The sequence below is a fragment of the Wickerhamomyces ciferrii genome, contig 00148 (genome assembly GCF_000313485.1).
Source record: "Wickerhamomyces ciferrii WGS project CAIF00000000 data, strain NRRL Y-1031 F-60-10, contig 00148, whole genome shotgun sequence".
NCBI lineage: Eukaryota > Fungi > Ascomycota > Saccharomycetes > Phaffomycetales > Wickerhamomycetaceae > Hansenula > Hansenula ciferrii.
The window spans coordinates 41,151-61,227 of record NW_011887592.1 but is presented as its reverse complement, the minus strand read 5'-3'; the positions used below and the strand labels follow the sequence as shown (position 1 = coordinate 61,227).

Genomic DNA, 20,077 nt, shown 5'->3' with positions numbered 1-20,077 from the left:
TTGTTCAATCGAGTGTTTTACTACATCTATTTTCATCAGGAAATTATAAAGCTGAAAAAATGTATACGCGAAAGCTACAAAATCAAAACTATATACTGGAATAACAACTTTTGATAAGCCCTTTTCATAATAAGGAATTGTAAAATGAACCATTGTTCAAACCAACTGATTGTAAAAATCCATCAACGTCTGTTAAATCCATGTTCAATATTTGATCCAGGGCGAACAGATGATCTTGACGCTTCTCATTAGCGATCATCTCATCAAACTTCATCAATCTGACTTTAAAGCTTTCAATCTCTTTTACTAGATTTTCACTTTTATTTGAATTTTGATCACCTGCAGCAACTTGGTTTCTTTCAATCATCTCATATATATCAACACAAGGTGAAACTAAAGTATTAAACATGGCATTCGTCATTTCCCAGTGATCATAATCTTCCACCTTGATACTTTGGGAGTATAAAATTGATGAATATTTGAGTATATATTTCAATGCCTTATTTGAGTATTGAACATCGAAAGGATTCTTAATGTATAAATAAACCAAATCACATGCTGATGCTAGTGTAAATTTGACATATGATAGCTTATAGTTGACATTGAAAGAGCCAAATTCGAAAAAAACATCAAGAATTTTCAAATCATAATCCAGAACGGTACTTTCATGTACATGGTCCAATGAGTCTAAACTATTTCTCAGTAAGAAGTTTATTGAAAGGTAATAGAAAAGGTGGAAATGCAAAGCTTTTAAATGTATTCTCTGTACCTCAGATTCGGGAATTTGATCCCCTGTGATTTGAATTGGATTTCCAGGTTTGACTTGTGGAATCATAGAAATTTGAATCTTTTGTAACTCTGCTAAAGTTTCGAGAACTAAAGTTTTGGAATATTCAAGTTCTCCCGTACTGAACAAATTTTGATACATTTTAGATACTATTTTTGAAACTTCAATTTCGAAAAATGAAATATAACTAATCAAAGAATTATAGTCCCAATTCCCTTGATCAAAATGAATCATGACATCATGGATTTTAGATGGAAGAAATGTTGATACTTCAGTATGTGGTATTCTCAAATCCTTACCATCTGCCAAATAATTCCATTTATCCATCACAAATAGCTTCCAAAACACTTGTCTTCTTTCGTCAGATTCTTCCTCTTTGTTCCCCACGTAATATTCCATGATGTGTAACCCATTATTCTTCCCAATATCTATAGCACATGTTAAAAGACCAGTTGGGAAAGTAGAAATGTAAGGAGATTCCAAAGATTCCATAAACTGGACTAAACCTTTCAAAGATTCGAAATTCCCATGAAATGAAAACATTAATCTTTGGAAAAGACGAACACCGAATTTAATTAAAGTTGATGATTTAATTTTCAGTTTCACATCTTGGTTTTTATGGAGTTGAACATTTTGTTTATTGACTCTAATTAAGAGACATATGAGAGGAAAATACGCACAATCTATAAGCTCAATATCACTTGATAGTTTCTCTAGTATTTCTAGCAAGCCCCTTTTCGTTGAAAAATGACGACTTTTCAGTTCATCCTCATAAATCCCCTCAATAATGAGCTTTACTGCTTTAAAGTCCAATTCTGTGTGTATAATTTGGAACCACTCATTTGACGACAGCGATTCACTCCATAACTTCAAGTCCGCACTCAAAACTCTTATTGCTGACCTGTAAGACTTTGAGAAAAACTCCGAGGATTTTTTTGATAAAATTGGTTCTTCAATTTTAAATTGCTTCTCAAGAGTTGCCAATCTTGAAGACATCCAAGCTCTTCCAGCGATGCTAAATATTGATATTGTATTATGGAGTCCAAATATTGGATCCACAACATGTCTACCTCTCATAAATTCCCAAAATCTTGCCTTCCTACATTGTGTGTAGTAGCTTGCCTCTCTTGAGCAGAGTTCGACTTCATTTCCGGATTCTTTTGATGTGGATTCATGATCTAAAGTATTGCTCAATGAATCGATTTGTTTGGATATCGTTTCAAATGACTCAAGCTGATGATCTGATATTTCATAGTTTTCTAAGTTTTGGGCTAAAATCATGGCTTTCTTTTTCAAAGACGTCACCTTTGTCTTTTCATCATCAGTATCCGATGGTTTATTATCTGCTTTTATAGAATATTGACATTCTACATTATAGTTGACGCAATTCATACATGGATTCTCTCCATTACATTTGATCTTTTTCCTCCGACATACTTGACAAGCACTGCTAACACGCTTTATTTTTTTCTTCCTTTGTCCATCACCAAGTGACTTCCCAACTCTTTTCTGTGGGTTCATGACAAATACAATTGGTGTATTGTCTCTTGATTGTGTGGTTGATGTGGTTTTATAGCTGCAGTATTGTTTTTTCTACGATCTGATAATATATTAAAGCAAAATGCGCGATCACAGTAATAATTTTAAACAATACTGAATAATATCTTTATCTCCAATCTAGAGTATTATAGTTATGATTATTCATATATTCATAGTCGTCCTGCATGATTTCAATTGCTAAAACTCAACGCTAATAGAACTTTTTGTGAGGAATTCATTAATATATTACTAGTTGTTGAAGAATAATCGAATTAGTGCATAATTTACCTCCATTCGAACCCTCAAGGTAGAACTTATTATACACAAATTTCATACAGATATTAGAATTCTTTAAATAAGATATCCTTCATTTGTATCACTACAAGAAGTAACAAACTAGATATAATGTCTAGTTATATCAAAGAGCTGGGTAATTTTGTACGTCCAATCGAATCACTTTTTGGTTCGATTTGCGATAGTACATAATCTTCTATGGAAAAACTTACGTCGATAGAAGATGGAAGTCTTCAAAGTAGATGAAATTATGAAATTATTTATCATATATTATATTCAACTTCTTAGGGACGTTTCAATAATTTCAAAAAATCTGTTATGATATTTCGTTTATATAAATTGATACTTTGATCTAAAATGAAACTTCATTACCATTATCATCAAAAAATTTACCATTTGATTCTTTTGATAAATTATTAACATTTTTCAATAATCTTTTAGCACTTTCTTCAGGAGTTAAACTTTCAAAATCTTTAAAAGCTTCTAATATTTCTGAATTCTTTTCAACAAAATAAGAAAAAACAGTTTTACTCACATCAGTTGAAACAGTACCTGGATGTAAAGCAACAACAGTATAACCTTCAGATCCCAATTCAAAGCTAAATTCTTTAACAGCATAATTCAAGGCAGCTTTTGATTGACCATAAGCAGATGTACTGAATGGGAAATAATTACTAATAGAACCAGCTAAACTTGAAACAAAAGCAATTTGCTTAGTTTGAGATTTTTCCAAATATTTATAAAGAGCTTTAACTAAGAGAATTGGACCAACAGAATTGACATTAAAGTTATTGATGAATGATTCTTTTGAAGTTTCTAATAAAGGTTTAAAAGCATCTAAAATACCAGCATTTGAAATTAAGACATCAATACCATTTGTAGCAATGTTTTTTAATTGATCATCTAATTGTTCAAATGATTTTTCATCAGCAACATCAAGCTTAACAACTTGAACATTAGAATTTGATTTGGATAATTGTTGTAAGTCAGAAGCTGAAGCAGGATCACGAGCTGTTGCAGAGATTGATGATAATTGTTTGGTTAATTCATAACCAATACCACGATTGGCACCTGAGATGAAGTAGACTTTTCCGGACATTGCTTATAATAATTATATAGTAAAATTGTTTGATTGAATATAGTGAAATTTAACCATGAAACAAAGAGTATTAAATTGAACAAACTGAATGATTTATATACACTTTTTGAATGAAATAATTTATAAGAGTATTCCAAAGCAATTGTAATCAATATACAAACTTTGAAGTATATTATAAACTAAATGTCTCATGTATATACAGTCCGTTTAAATCCGGAGACATTGATTTATAAGCACCAGTACAATTGATTACAATTGATTACAATATTTGATTATAAATATTATATATATTATACTTAAAAATTGAACAATAGAAATCATTATTGTTATTATCATTAAGTAATCATCATAGTGTATATTCTCAAGACTCCTTAATCAGCTGATGTTGTATAAATATGTCGATACAATCATATATACGATTACATAATCAATTAATGGTACAACAATTATTAAGAGATATCATTTACGTCAAAGAAATCACAATAACCAAGAAACCAGCATATGGATAAACTCTGTGAATTGAAGGAGTGTATGCGCAATCATATATTGTATAAGATGAATGTATTGGTCATTAAATGCCTATCTATAAACGTCGACGTTCATCATAGTATGTTAAGTCATTCCGCGTTATCGGTTATATTTTGATATAATTAACTTATTAATTCATGCAAAATTTAATAGGATCTAAGTTATATATTGCTCGTATGGAATCAATTCATTCATATGAGCATGACACTTCTATGTCATATAATCCTGAGTTGAATGGGTGACTTAACTTGCGGGAATTATTGGACAAATTTGCATGATAGAACTCAAATATTCTTCTCAATTTTAGTATATTCTCATAATTTTGGCCAGCAGCTAATTATACATAAAACTGTTGATGATTCTGTTTGAAAATTTTTAAAAGTACATATGGTACTTGAATCACAACTAAATATATTTAAATGGTTTCAATGTTTAAAAGCCTGCTTTTTGGAAATATAAATTCATCTAAGTTGAATGATACATATTCAATAGCACAGACAATGGGATATAGAGCAATTTTAAAGTTAACAGATGAAGAGCTTTTTGGAACGTTATGCTTGGAGCCATTAGCAAATGATGATAAACATGCAAAGATGTATCAAAGTTGTCAATCTGACCGGTTTATCGCTGCTCTATGTGACCCAAGAACGTCTTTTGAATACAAATCAAATGAAGTTTTTCAAATTGTTAAACCTCAAAATGTTGAATATGAGAAAATTTCTGTTAAATTAAAAGTTAAAAGTCATCCTACCAACTCATTGAGTAAAGAAGATATCAAAAATGTTAAAGCTTATCTTAATTCATGGACTGGATCAGGATTTTATATGACTATATTCATGAGGCCAGACTTGAATCTTTCAAATGTTTTAGCTTATTTGAATACAGTTGGATCTTTAAAGTCTGATAAAGCTATTACTGATGATGTTTGCAAGATTAACAGTGAAAGACTACCAAAGATTCTTATATATACTTCAATACCTGATTTCTTTGGAATTTTCAATAGACTATTAAATTTCTAGTCAAATTCATTGGAAGCAAGTTGTTCAAGATATATATTGATGGGTAAAATGATACAAAAAAAAAGTTCAAATTATATAAGCATTGAAGGAACAATACCTCATCGTAATTGTGTCTATATGATCAGACCACTCAATTCAAATGATGAAAAATATATTAATGAAGTGTTTATCAAGGGATATTCATATCTTTTTAAAAGTATTGAGTTTGAGGATCCCAAATCAACTAACCACGCAATCTATTCAATATATGATTTAAACTGTGCAAATGATCAGATCAACTTCAAAAACAATAATAACTTGTATGGAAATGAATCTTTACCAAAATATTCTAGGTAATGAATGAAAAGACTGAGGTAAAATTATATATATTACACCGGAACATGACCTAAATATACATGAGTTATTACTTTAACGTTTCATAGTGCACCAAATTAAAGCTTAATTGTTAAATATGTAGAGCTTGGGTATAAGTGAATTTATGTCATCTTCATTTATTTATTGACAGAAAGATGTATTATAGTATGTAGGGTTAACTCAAATCCCACATTTTGTGCTTTTGGGTTTAATACGTACCTCTTGGGAAGATAACCAAAGACTCAAAAAAGATTGTTCATCGACATCCATAACCTTACATCAATATAATTGTATAATTGTATATATATTTAATAATTCATACAAATACTAATAAATTATCGTCCTTTAACAACAAAAAGCAAAAAAAAAAAAGCACAACCATATACATATAAATTTGATAATTTTAAATAATCAATCAAATAATAAAACAAATCAGTTTTAACCGAACTGAAAACAAAACAAAACCAGGACAACAAGAACCATAAGATAACAATAAGAACATCAAAACAAAATGAATAAAAAACTAATAAAAACATCATTAATCATAACATATCAAAAGAAAATACTTTTTTTTTTCATAAATAATTATAAAACTAACCCATTGTGTTAAAAATATTTATCATTTTCTAATAATTTTTCTGTATCTGATAAAATTTTTTCATCATTAAATAAATTTTCAATTTTATTATTTGATGAAGAATTTATTGATGAGTTTATTGAAGAATTTATTGAAGAATTTATTGAAGTATTTTCAATAAATGAAATTGAAGTATCATCAAATTCATTTGTTGATGTTGATGTAGGTTTTAATGGATTTTTTGGAGTTGGTGTTAAAGTTTTAATTAGTTTACCCTGAGGTTGTGACAATGATCTTTTTAATGAATTTTTTTTGGAAACTGAATTATTTGAAGTATTTACAGTTGTTGAACTTCTTTGTAATTTTTTCTTTTTTGGTTTTGGATTCTTGGAATTATTTGCAAATGTATTTACATCTGTCATTATAATTTGAAATTTATTTTGACCATTATTTGATTTTTTATTATTGTTTGAAGAAGATATAGAAGTTGTTGGTTTAGGTTCAGGAGTTTTCTTAAAATAACCCATTTTTGGAATTGAAGGAGATGGAATAACATTTGAAATTTGTTTATTTGAATTTAATTTTGAAATTGGAGTTGGAGAAGGTGGAATTAATTTATTATTTCCATTACCATTATTTGATTCATCAGGTTTCATTGCCGAGGAACCAATTTTAATTGTAGTTGGTGAAGAATTTAAAGTTGTTGAATTTTGTTTATTTAATTTTGGAGTTTCAAATAATTCAATTTTTGATGAAGTTGAATTAAATAATTGATTTTTCAATGGAGTAAAATTTTTTTGAGTTGTACTTGTTTGAGAATTATCAATATTTTTCAAAAAATTTGGAGTACTAAAATTTATATTTAAATTTTTCAATGGAGTTCTTCCAAAATTTGGAGTTTTGGAAACGATAGGAGATTCATTAATAATATCTCTATAAAATCTTTCAGGTGAATTGAAAAAAGAATCTAAATTTAAATCACCCATAGATAAATTGAACCCATTGTTGTTATTGTTATTATTAGCACCAGTTGGACCAGAAAATGAACCACTAGAACCATTTGTACCACTAGGACCACCAAAATTGATGTGATTAGCATTTGGATTCATTGGATTCATTGGATTACCATAGTTATTGATATTATTATTGATTGTACTTTGTAATATACTATTTGATAAGGGAGTATTTTGGAATAGACCATCTTGAATATTACCCAAGCTATTAACCCATTGATCATAGTCCAAAGGTTGATTTGGATTCATATTGATGTTTTGATTCTGATAATTTCTATTTGAATCGTTCATATTTTGATGCTGTGTTATTAAATATCAGCTAATATTGGGGGCCACTTTTGATATGAAGCAATAAACAATAGAGCAATGAGAACAGCAGTGAAAAGCAGTGAAAGCGAGCGACGAGAGCGTAGAAAACCAGATGAACCTTGTAACAGCAGCAAATAGAACCTATACCTTTGATACCTTATGGAAACCCTTCTTGTTCGAATGTCAATTGTGGTTTGCTTTTTTTCCTTTTGCTTTTGTTTATTGTTTTGATTTTAAATTTTGATTTGTTTTGATTTTTTGAAAAAAAGCGCGAATTTGAAATTTGAAACGAGTTCCGACTGATCATGTGACTGAAAACGTGATCGAAACGCGTCAATTTCAAAGTTCCGAGGGGTAAACAAATAATAAACAAAAACAAAAACAAAACAAAAACAAAGAATTTTAGTGAATTGTGTTACTAAAGATCAAGAAGAAGGTGGTGAAGAAGAAGTTAAAGAAGGTATAAGGTATAAGGTATGATGAACTCTCCTACCAAACAGATCACAGAGGGTTTCCAAAAACTACATTTGAGCTCATCAGATGAAATTAATATCAATTTAAATCAACAAAAAGTATCAAGAAGTAATTCAGAAACATTGACTAGTGCTAAGAACCATTTACATATTCCTAAATTGATTTTTAATAAGGACTTTGCTAATGAGAGCAAGGTTGGTGAACTGTCAGAGAATATGCAATTGAAGAATGGTGGTGATGTTGGTGATGATGGTAGTTTGGTTTCTGATGATACCGTTGCAGGAAAGAATGGTGAAATTGGTTCTGATGATACAGTGATACACAACGAGGACAAAGGTAATGATACAATCCCAGAATGGCTAGCTGTTAAACTTCAAATAGAACAACAAAAGGGACAACAACCACAACATTCAAGAGTAAAACCAAAATTAATTAATAGAAATGATGATTTTGCTTCACATCATATTAAACCAAAATTAGCAAATAGTATAAATGATTCAATTGATGATAATGAAACTTGGAATGAAATTAAAAAACAATACAATATAAATGATATAACTGATCTTATGGATAAATTAAGTGATTTTGATGATGATTTAAGTGATGAAAATAATGATATAAGATTAAAACCAAATACAACAACAACAACAACCCACAAAGATCTAAATGATACAAGTGTCTTCAGTTTCCAAGATTTAAATAATCTGAGAGTTATATCTGATGCTCAATCTTCTTCAAATGGTACTAAAAAAGTCACTTCATTTAAATCAAATAATTTTATTGATTCTCCAATGTCTGAACCCAAAATCATAAAATCAATTAAAAATTTATCCAAGAATGATAATAAACAACCTCTTTTAAATAGTGATATCTTGGAGAGCTTAAATCCACAAAATGATAATATTCAATTACATCTGATAACTCCAATTGACCAAAATATGAAATTTGATACTGATTTAGGTAAATGGATTTATCCAAATGATTCTAAAAAATCAGGTTCAATAAAATATGATGATATACTGGAAATTGATGATGAAGAAGATGAAGATAAAGATGAAAAACATACACATAAACATACACAAAAAATTTCACATAAAAATCAATTATTACAAAATACATTTCAACCTGATGAATCAATAAGAAATTTAAATTCAAATTCAAATAATTCATTAACAATTGATCCTAATCAAGTTACAAATATTTCACATTTAGATATATCATTTTCAGAATCACAAAAAACACTTATAAAAGCTTTAACAAGTTCTATAAAACCAAATTCTAATTGGGATTCAATTGAAAATGTTGATCTTTCAAGAAGAAATTTAATAAGTGTTAAATGTTTAAATGAATTTATACCAAATTTAATTTCAATTGATTTAGATTATAATAATATAACAACAATTGAAGGATTATCATCAAATCTTACCAAAATTTCCATTTCACATAATAAAATTTCAAATAATTTTTTAAATTTTTCCAAGTTCCAATATTTACATAAATTAGATATAAGTTTTAATAAGATTGATAATATGCAAGTTTTCACAAATTTAAGAAATTTAAGAAGTTTAAATTTATCAAATAATGAAATTAAAGAATTTATTGAATTAAGATCCTTACAACATTTAAATTTATCAAAAAATAAAATTAAAAATTCAATAGATTTTACAAAATTTGAAAAAAATTCATTTTTAGATTTAGAATCTTTAGATTTAAGTTATAATGAAATCCCTAAAATAATTTTAACAAATTTACCCAAGCTAAGATCATTAAAAATTAATAATAATAAAGACTTTTTGAAAACTTTTGAATTAAATGAATCAATTCCAAATTTGAAAAAATTAAATTTAATAGGAAATGCAAATTTGAAAAAAATTGTTTTTTTCAATAAAATTATAAATTTAAAATCATTATCATTTGATGGTGGTTCTACAATTATTAATGGAGATTTACCTCAAATTGAAGTGTTGAAAATTGTAAATGATTTTAAATTAGAAAATTTCTTGAAAAGTATTGATAATAATAATTCATTAAGATTAAATAAACATATCTTAAAATTATCAATCAAGAATTGTGGAATTGATTCTAATTTCTTAAATTCATTGAAAATTATAAATTTATTCCCACATTTACAAAAAATTAACTTGGAAAATAATAATATTAAAATGACAAATATAAATTTAATTACATTTTTGAAAAAATTTAAAAATTTAACTCAGGTTAAACTTGATAATAATCCAATTATAAATGATTTAAAAGATGAACAAGATAAGAAATTGTTTAAATTAATGATCAAGAAATTGCTTAGTGAGTTTTGATCAATATATCTCTAATATAGATTGAGTCTAGATTAATGGGATGCTTTGGATGAATGATATTGTTATGTGATCTTTAATAATATGTAGTATATATTTATGAAGTATCCAGTACTATAAAGTATAATAAGTATATGACTCATCTATCAGTACAACCATGATATAGTAGAGATTACTAATATTATCAAACAAGATCTTTATTTCAATATATTTAATTGGATTTCAATTAAAGTCTAATTATCGATTAATTACATAATCAAAGTCAAGTATCATGATTACTAAACCGCGAATTTTATCCCCTTTGTTTACCATTTTTTAAAACTGAGAAATTTTTATTTCTTTTACAATTAAATTGCCTTTCAATATCCACCTTTTTTGCAAGTACAAGCTTTCAACTTTAAATACCTTATTTTTACAGACTTTGCATTTTATCACAACTGACCGTATATGAGTTTACAATACTTTTGTATTTGTACATGCTTTTACTCAGTTTCGCCATAAGTTATGTGGTTATCTCTGAACTTTTTCAAGTTATCTATTGTTCATATGAGATCATAGAATTCAATATTGAAGTTAGTTATTGACGTTTTAAATCGTTGTGATACTAATTTTTATATGATGTCTGAAATATTGAACATCTATACTAATATTTATTTGAATTTGGTTATTTAATTTTAAACCATAATTAATACCATTTTCTTTAAAATAAATGTTATCATTCATTTTTCAAGTTATACACTACTCAAGATGTCTTGATTAAAAATAATGTAGTGATAAATTATTGTATCAATATTCCATATATGTCGAAAAGGAGTACTATATAAATGATCGATTATTAATGATGATCTGACTGCAAGCATTTCAACTAATTATAATACATATTTCATATAGTAATATTCACCACAAGCTGCACTCACTGTACGTCACTCATAATTTAATTACAACAGATCGAATGTTCATATTTCTAGCTTCTGCCTAGTCCGTAACGTAATATGAGAGTACCAAGGCCACTTCGTTCATAAGTCTAGAAGTATGAATATTATATGACGCGTTTTATTTCATGTTTGGTTTATTTTCTATTTTCATCAAATTCCTACACGGCTATTAACGGCCTGCTGAAATAATACCTTTCAAGTGAAAAGCACTTACCCAACTAATACGTGTATACGTCATGATCAGTGATCATGCTATAAATTATTAGTGCTGCAGCTAAATTGTGTTCAAGATTTCTCTAAAATACGCCTCGATCAGCTGTATCAAATTATTATGTATACTTTATGTATATAAAACATGTTAACTTATTATAAGGATCGATCTGATCGGCGTCGACCTTTTTTCTAATTAGACGTGGAATATACTTCAAATTGTTCATAGGCTATAGCTGTGTCAGAACTAAGAAGATTAATAATTTAAATTCCATGGATCATATATACATTTCTAAAAAATCCCAAAGCTCTGCTGCTTGTTTATAATGCCAGGTGCCATGTTATATCAAGGTGATTTCATGAATTTAAAGTGCATAAAACTTCGTGGATTTAACGATGTACGTACTATAGTCCATCACAAATAATGCCTCAAAGTTCATGCCTACATTCTTCAACAGAACAATTGAAATTGTATTTAAACATCTCATGTTCACCAAAATTGCATAGGTACAATCGTTTACAAAACCCTTAAAACTTTCAATCATGATTAATCCATATACATTAATCAACATTAATACTCATGAAGTGATGCGTTTCCTTCTCTTGAATTACAACGAAAATGCTGTATACGCTTTTCAAATTACTACAGGGGTTTTCGTTGGTCTCTACCTCCATCTGTTGCTTCCATATATTATTTATGTTAACTTTATGAAATTTATTGAATCATGCAAAAAATTGTATACTCAACTTTCTGAACTTCAAGCTAATGAATCATCAGCTCAAAAATCATGAATTAATATTTATTATATCGAGGCTCAAGTTATAATGGAATTATATGTTCAATTAGATCAAAGTTACTGATTACTCATGATTCAGCTTTAAATATTGTCGCTAATTAAATATTGCAAGGATTAAAATGATCCACTGATCTTACAATTCATATGATACACACAATATATAATAGGAGTATACTTAATTAGTCCATCTTTCAGTACATGATCCATATAAATGCAAACCGAATTCTGCTATAATAATCTGTAAATTTCAATTTTCAACTATAATTGTTTGATTTACTATAAAACAGATTCATAATATAGTTGACATATATAAGTTTTAATATATGCTTATATAATCTTTTTCGTTGAAAGACTTTTTGTAATTTTGATTGTAATTTCTTCGTAATTTTAAAATTTTTTTATATTGTAGTGGATAAGCAATTTGACCAATCAATGGAGCTAGGAGATTCTTAATTGTAACCATTATTAGTTGATGATGAATTAGTGATGGTTTTCTTCTTAATTCAACTCAACGTAAAATAATTTGAATCAACGTCCTTAACAATATGAAGGAGTTTATGAATTGTTTCATGGAAATTAAGAAGATTTTGAAATATTAGCAACTGATGGAAATTCTTTCAAAATATTGAAATATTTATATTGATTAGCTGCTGATCATTATATATAAATTGGTGTATTCAGAGATGCCTATAAGCATGTTACCATCTAATATAGTGATAAGAATTATAAGGTAATATTACTATAACATATTCCATATTTTTATTAACTCATAAATATACTATACACTCATATGTTTATTTAAAAACTGTTATTTAATTTTAAACCATAATTAATTCATTTTTAAAAATAAACATTGACTTTTTTCAACTAAAGATAATTGTAGATCTCACATTAATGCATCTCTATATCTATTTAAAGTTTCTTCTCTTGCCTTCTTTCTATCAACAATTGGTTTAGGGTATCCATTAGTTAATTTTTCCACCTCTTTATGATCAATTTTTTCATTATAAGGTTCATGAACATTATCTAATTTTGATAAATTTGGTAACCATTTTTTAATAAATTCACCTTTCGAATCAAATTTTTCACTTTGAGTATAAACATTAAAAATTCTAAACCAAGGTTGAGCATCTAAACCAGTACTTGATGCAAATCCCCAACCACCATTATTTGAAATTAAATCACCATCAATTAAATGATTATAAAACCAACGTTCACCAATTCTCCAATCTATAGCTAAATCTTTTGTTAAAAAACTTGCAACAATCATACGACATCTATTATTCATATAACCAGTATTTAATAATTGTTTCATTGATGCATCAACTATTGGGAATCCAGTTTCACCTAAACACCATTTCTCAAAATTCTCATAATCCTGGGACCATTTTAAATCTAATGAACTAAAATTGAAAGGGATAAACATCATTAAAAATGGCCAATTAATCATAACATGTCTATAAAAATCTCTCCAACCAACTTCTTTAATGAAAGTATCAATACCTGTATTACCACCAACACGTTTCCCCTTATTTAATTTCATACTTTCTAGGACAATATATCTTGGTGATATAACACCCTGGGTTATATATGGACTTAATCTTGATGTTGAAATTTCACTTGGGAAATCCTTGTTAGATTGATAATTTTTAATTTTCTTAAACCAATTGGTTAAATGAGTTTGAGCTTCACTTTCACCAGATTTATAAAAATCTTGGGTTTGCTTAATATCTTTATCTGAAACTCCTAAATCTTTTAATGAATTTAATTTAAAATGATTATATGTTAAATCATTTTGTTCCAAAGTATTATCATGTGAAATTTGGGACCAATCCCATTTTGAAAACTTATCCTTTGTGAAATCTAATTCTAATAATTCAATTGGATTGGTTTTCAAATATTCATCCCATTTTTTATAAAATGGTGAAAATTTTGAAAATTGTGTACCTTTTAATGTTGTTAAAACTTGTGGTGGTACAATACATTGATCATGATAAATATGAGATTCAAGTTTAGAATTCTCCAAAATTAATAAATCTCTATTAAATTCATCAATTTCATAATTTAAATTATAATAAATTGTATTGGATTTCAAGTTTGTCATTATTGATTCAAGATATTTTACAAATTCATTATTTGATTTATTATCATCATCAAAATAATATATGAATAATGGAATATTTAATTTTAATAGACTCTCTTTTAAAGATTTTAAATTTCTTAAAATAAAATCAATTTTATATGAACTTTCTAAATGAGAATTCCAAAATTTTGTTGATATAATATAAATACCAATTGGATTAGCATTAATCTTTTGAGAATCTTTAATACAATTATAAAATGATGTATTATCATGAATTCTTAAATCATTTTTGAAAAGATGGACCAAGAATTTTTCATCCTGGTTTAATTTTGGTGGTCCTTTGGAATAAATTTTATTAAAATAATCAATTGGTTTTGATTTTTCACCATTATTCCATTGATTTGCATGTTTAATTGAAACTTGCTTTGGGTAATATTTTGATTGGAAATTTGTATATGAATTAAAATCTAAATGATTATTTAGTTTTAGCTTTTTAGTGATGTTGCTTGTTGATGGTGATGGAGATCTTTTAGTTGGCATATTGATATAATTGATGTTTGATAGTATTTTAACATACACTTCTTATTTTCAATGGGACATAATGAACTTATATAGATGATTTTTATTTATTGTTTGCTTTTAATGCTTGACATGTTAATTAAAGTATTGATGTAATTATATGTATAATGAATTACGATTGAGCAAGTTGAACAGTTAACGTATAACAAGATTGGATGAGCAACTCGTAAATATTTTAAATGGGTAGCAAAGAAGTTATGGAATATACCTTGAGAATTTATTGAACATGTATGAAAATGACAGAGAACATGAAGTCATGTGATATTTTAAATTACAGCCCTAATCAAAAATAGTTACATAATCAAAAATAAAAAAAGTAAAAATTAATGGAGTTTGAATTTTTGAAAATTGAAAAGGCCTTTGAAAAACAAAAAACAAAAAATTAACATCGGGGTTTGCAAAGGAGAACACAATTAAAATATTTTCAAAGACCGTTATCTGATTGTATTTGACATTTGACATCCACAGTTTTAGTTTTTGGTTGAGATTTGAGATTTATTGGAAATTGGAATCTATCTGTGCAATGGGTTGTTAGAGATCTGGACAGACAATGTATACTACTATACTATATACCATATACAATACACTATATACTATACTATCCATCTACTACCTACTGTTTATCTATACTCTATCTATACCACAACTCTGAGCGTTAGCGAAGAGTTGTTTTAAGCCAATCGGAACACTGATCAAATTGCTTACACCAGGTCACGTGCACTTGCGCAGATATTCATTAGCCACTAATTTGCACAACCACACAATAAATTTACATAAAATTAAGCGCTGAGTTGATTTATTTAAATATATTGCAAAAGTATCTTATTTCTTCAGCGGTTAATTTAACAAATCATCAAAAGGTCAACCATGTCCATTGCCACCGTCTACCAAAAGTTGGACACAGCGGTTATCTTCAACACTTTGGAAACTAAAGCAAGTACTCCAATAGTGAGATCTCATCATGATTTATTAAATTCTTCAGATCCTTTCCAACAAATTATACAGATTCAAGAACAAATAGGTGAACTTATTTCTGCTATCTTTACAAATGATTCCACTTTATTACAAGCGCTACCTCATTTAGATCATATCAAACCAAACACAGTCATCAATATTGCATTATCAAATTATCAAACAATCATTGCATTAAAAGATTTAAATTTCACAACATTAGTTTCAAATTCAAATCAAGATATAATAAATCATTCTGTATTGGCTCATTTATTAGTTCAAAATAATATTGGTAAACCGGTTTTACATTTCATCAATTATGAATTAGCTACTGGTAGTATTAAATTCAATGCAGATGCTTTTGATAAACTATTATCTCTTGATTTAACTCAAGATGAAGATTTATTTCAATCAGCTTTAAATCATGCAAATAAACATGGTTTTAAAATTAATCATATTGATTACCATGCTGGTTCCAAATCTGCTAAAACTGCTATTGTTTCATTAGGTTCTCATTTCCATGATTTAACTAAAAATTCATCAAATTTACCAATTATTGATATCAAAATTTTTAAACCTTTCCCAATTGATCAAATCTTATCAAGTTTACCATCTTCAATTGATTCTATTGCTATATTGGAAAATTCAATTAAAAAACCATTCACAAGATTTTCTCCACTTTTATTAGAATTTTTCCAATCTCCATCTGCTTTAATTGAAAAAAATATCTTGAAAATTACTTCTGCTTCAATTGGTGATTATGATGATGATTTTAATAAATTAATTAATATTATTTTATCAAATTTATCAATTGATAATCCAATTCAAAATTTATTTTTCGGTAATGAAGTTGAAAATTTCAATAATTTATCTCAATCAAAATTAGATGAAATTTCTAAAATTAATAAATTAGAATCAAGTTATATTACAATATTAGATCAAATTTTTGGTTCAAATTTACAAATTTTTAATCAATTTCAAAAAGAAAATATTAATTTATCTTCACCTGAATTTGGATTTGGTTCTTTTATTTATCAATCTGAACAACAACAAAAATTAACAAATTTAATTCATAATTCTCTTGATTCTCCTGAATTAAAATTTAATACTCCAAAAGTTAATGAATTAGTGGAAAAATTATCTAAATGGTTAGTTTTCAAAAGAGATGGTTCATTATCACAAGATCAATTACAAAAATTTAATTCTTTATCATTAGAAATTTTAGATATTTTACATAAAGATGATTCTGAAACTTCCAAAAAATTACTAGAATTTAAATCTTCATTTTTAAATAAATCTTCTTGGTTAATTGGTTCTGATTCTTGGGCTTATGATTTAGGTAATTCAGGTGTTCATCATGTTTTAGCTTCAAATGAAAATATAAATGTCTTGATTATTGATAATGAAACTTTTGAAGAAAAAAAATCAAATCAATTAAAATCTTCAACTTTAAGAAAAAAAGATATTGGTCTTTATGCTATGAATTATACAAATGCTTATGTTGGTTCAATTGCTATTTATTCTTCTTATACTCAAATGTTAACAACTTTAATTGAAGCTACTCAATTTGATGGTCCTTCAATCATTTTAGCTTATTTACCAATTCAAAATGAATTTGATACTCCATTAGAAATTTTAACAAATACTAAAAAATCTGTTGATTCAGGGTTTATACCATTATATCGTTATAATCCAAAATTATTAAAAGATTCTGAAATTTTTAAATTAGATTCAACAGTTATAAAAGAAAATTTAAAAGAATTTTTGGATCGTGAAAATAAATTAACTTTATTATCCAAGAAATCTCCTCAATTTGCAAGAGATTTAAAACAATCTCAAACTTCAATTATAAAACAAAAACAAGATAAAAAAGCTCAACAAGCTTATGATCAATTATTAGAAGGTTTATCAGGTCCTCCAATTTCTATCTATTTTGCTTCTGATGGTGGTAGTGCTGAAAATTTAGCTAAAAAATTAGGTAAACGTGCAAGTCAAAGAGGTTTAAAGGCAACTGTTTTATCAATGGATGATATTATATTAGAAGATTTACCATCAGAAGAAACTATATTATTTATTACTTCAACTTCAGGTCAAGGTGAATTTCCTCAAAATGGTAAAAATTTTTGGGATTCAATTAGAAATTCTGGTGATTTAGATTTAGAATTTTCTTCAATTTCTTGTTTTGGTCTTGGTGATTCATTATATTGGCCAAGAGCTCAAGATAAACATTATTATAATAAACCTGCAAAAGATTTACATGAAAGATTAAAATTTTTAAATGCAAAAGAATTAATTCCTTTAGGTCTTGGTGATGATCAAGATGCTGATGGGTTCCAAACTGGTTATAAAGAATGGGAATCTAATTTATGGAAAGCTTTAGGTGTTGATAATATAACAACTGCTGATGAACCTCCTCCAATTACAAATGAAGATATTAAAATCGCATCAGATTTCTTAAGAGGTGGTATTGCTGAAGGTTTAAAAGATGAAAGTACTGGTGCTATTTCAGCTCATGATCAACAATTAACTAAATTCCATGGTATTTATATGCAAGATGATCGTGATTTAAGAGATGCTCGTAAAGCTGCTGGTTTAGAACCATTTTATATCTTTATGGCTCGTGTTAGATTACCAGGTGGTATTACTACTCCAGATCAATGGTTAGTTTTAGATAAATTAGCTGATGAAAGAGGTAATGGTACTGTTAAATTAACTACAAGAGCTACTTATCAATTACATGGTATTGTTAAACATAATTTAAAACCATCAATTAGAGCTATGAATTCTGTTTTAATGGATACATTAGGTGCTTGTGGTGATGTTAATAGAAATGTTATGATTAGTGCTTTACCTCATAATGCAAAAATTCATTCTGAAGTTGATAATATTGCAAAAAAAATTTCTCAACATTTATTACCACAAACTACTGCATATCATGAAATTTGGTTAAAAGGTGATGATCCAGAAGATGATGATCCAAATTGGCCAGAAATTTTTGAAAAAAGAAAAGATGGTCCAAAAAAAATTAAAACTTTAGTTGCAGGTAATGCTTTAGTTGATAATGAACCATTTTATGGTCCAACTTATTTACCAAGAAAATATAAAATTAATATTACAGTTCCACCTTATAATGATGTTGATGTTTGGTCTTCAGATGTTGGTTTAATTGCAATTGTGGAAAATAATGAAGTTATTGGATTTAATGTTTTAGTTGGTGGTGGTATGGGTTCAACTCATAATAATAAAAAAACTTATCCAAGAGCTGGTTCTTCATTTGGATTTGCACCAATTGATCAAATTCATTTAGTTTGTGAAAAAGTTATGTTGGTTCAAAAAGAACATGGTAATAGAAAAGATCGTAAAAATGCAAGATTAAAATATACTGTTGATACTTTAGGTGTTGATGTTTATAAATCAAAAGTTGAAGAATTATGGGGTCAAAAATTTGAACCTGAACGTGCTTATGAAATTAAAGATAATGTTGATCATTTTGGTTGGGTTACTGATGAATTATCAAGACATCATTTCACTTGTTTTATTGAAAATGGTCGTGTTGAAGATACTCCTGAATTACCACAAAAAACTGGTTTGAAAAAAATTGCTGAATTTTTTAAATCAAATCCAAATTCAAAAGGTACTTTTAGATTAACTGGTAATCAACATGTTCTAATTTCAACAGTTTCTAATGAAGAATTACCAACAGTTAAACAAATTTTACATGATTATAAATTAGATAATACTGATTTTAGTGGGTTAAGATTATCAAGTGCTGCTTGTGTTGCTTTTCCAACTTGTGGTTTAGCAATGGCTGAATCTGAACGTTATTTACCTGTATTAGTTGGTAAAATTGAAGAAGCTTTAGAAGAATATGGTTTACGTCACGATTCTGTTGTTATGAGAATGACTGGTTGTCCAAATGGTTGTGCAAGACCTTGGTTAGCAGAAATTGCTTTAGTTGGTAAAGCTTATGGTACTTATAATCTGATGTTGGGAGGTGGTTATTATGGTCAACGTGTTAATAAGATTTATAAACAAAGTATTAAAGAAGATGAAGTTTTAGCAATTTTAAAACCATTATTTAAAAGATGGGCTTTAGAAAGAGAAGAAGGTGAACATTTTGGTGATTTCTGTATTAGAACAGGAGTTATTGCACCAACTTTAGAAGGTAAATATTTCCATGATGATGTTCCAGAATGGGATTAATTACAATAATTATT

At 27.4% G+C, this 20,077-nt stretch overlaps 7 protein-coding genes across 7 annotated transcripts; 3 read left to right on the top strand and 4 right to left on the bottom strand.

Moving 5' to 3' along the window:
• Window positions 1-124: 124 nt before the first annotated feature.
• On the bottom strand, window positions 125-2,308 carry BN7_4195 (Zn(II)2Cys6 transcription factor; the record flags this gene model as incomplete). Its single annotated transcript, XM_011275213.1, has 1 exon — window positions 125-2,308. The coding sequence occupies one exon, from the start codon at window positions 2,306-2,308 to the stop codon at window positions 125-127; it is 2,184 nt and encodes a 727-aa protein (XP_011273515.1).
• A 664-nt stretch (window positions 2,309-2,972) lies between these two features.
• On the bottom strand, window positions 2,973-3,719 carry BN7_4194 (SDR family oxidoreductase; the record flags this gene model as incomplete). The annotated part of the gene is made up of 1 exon (XM_011275212.1): window positions 2,973-3,719. The coding sequence occupies one exon, from the start codon at window positions 3,717-3,719 to the stop codon at window positions 2,973-2,975; it is 747 nt and encodes a 248-aa protein (XP_011273514.1).
• Window positions 3,720-4,747: 1,028 nt separating this feature from the next.
• On the top strand, window positions 4,748-5,266 carry BN7_4193 (uncharacterized protein; the record flags this gene model as incomplete). The annotated part of the gene is made up of 1 exon (XM_011275211.1): window positions 4,748-5,266. The coding sequence occupies one exon, from the start codon at window positions 4,748-4,750 to the stop codon at window positions 5,264-5,266; it is 519 nt and encodes a 172-aa protein (XP_011273513.1).
• Window positions 5,267-6,226: 960 nt separating this feature from the next.
• On the bottom strand, window positions 6,227-7,501 carry BN7_4192 (Chitin synthase 1; the record flags this gene model as incomplete). The annotated part of the gene is made up of 1 exon (XM_011275210.1): window positions 6,227-7,501. The coding sequence occupies one exon, from the start codon at window positions 7,499-7,501 to the stop codon at window positions 6,227-6,229; it is 1,275 nt and encodes a 424-aa protein (XP_011273512.1).
• A 494-nt stretch (window positions 7,502-7,995) lies between these two features.
• Window positions 7,996-10,308, top strand: BN7_4191 (leucine-rich repeat domain-containing protein; the record flags this gene model as incomplete). The annotated part of the gene is made up of 1 exon (XM_011275209.1): window positions 7,996-10,308. One exon carries the CDS (start codon window positions 7,996-7,998, stop codon window positions 10,306-10,308), a length of 2,313 nt encoding a protein of 770 aa, XP_011273511.1.
• Window positions 10,309-13,133: 2,825 nt separating this feature from the next.
• PHR1 (deoxyribodipyrimidine photo-lyase PHR1) lies at window positions 13,134-14,870 on the bottom strand (the record flags this gene model as incomplete). The annotated part of the gene is made up of 1 exon (XM_011275208.1): window positions 13,134-14,870. The coding sequence occupies one exon, from the start codon at window positions 14,868-14,870 to the stop codon at window positions 13,134-13,136; it is 1,737 nt and encodes a 578-aa protein (XP_011273510.1).
• A 906-nt stretch (window positions 14,871-15,776) lies between these two features.
• Window positions 15,777-20,063, top strand: MET5 (sulfite reductase (NADPH) subunit beta; the record flags this gene model as incomplete). Its single annotated transcript, XM_011275207.1, has 1 exon — window positions 15,777-20,063. The coding sequence occupies one exon, from the start codon at window positions 15,777-15,779 to the stop codon at window positions 20,061-20,063; it is 4,287 nt and encodes a 1,428-aa protein (XP_011273509.1).
• Window positions 20,064-20,077: the final 14 nt, after the last annotated feature.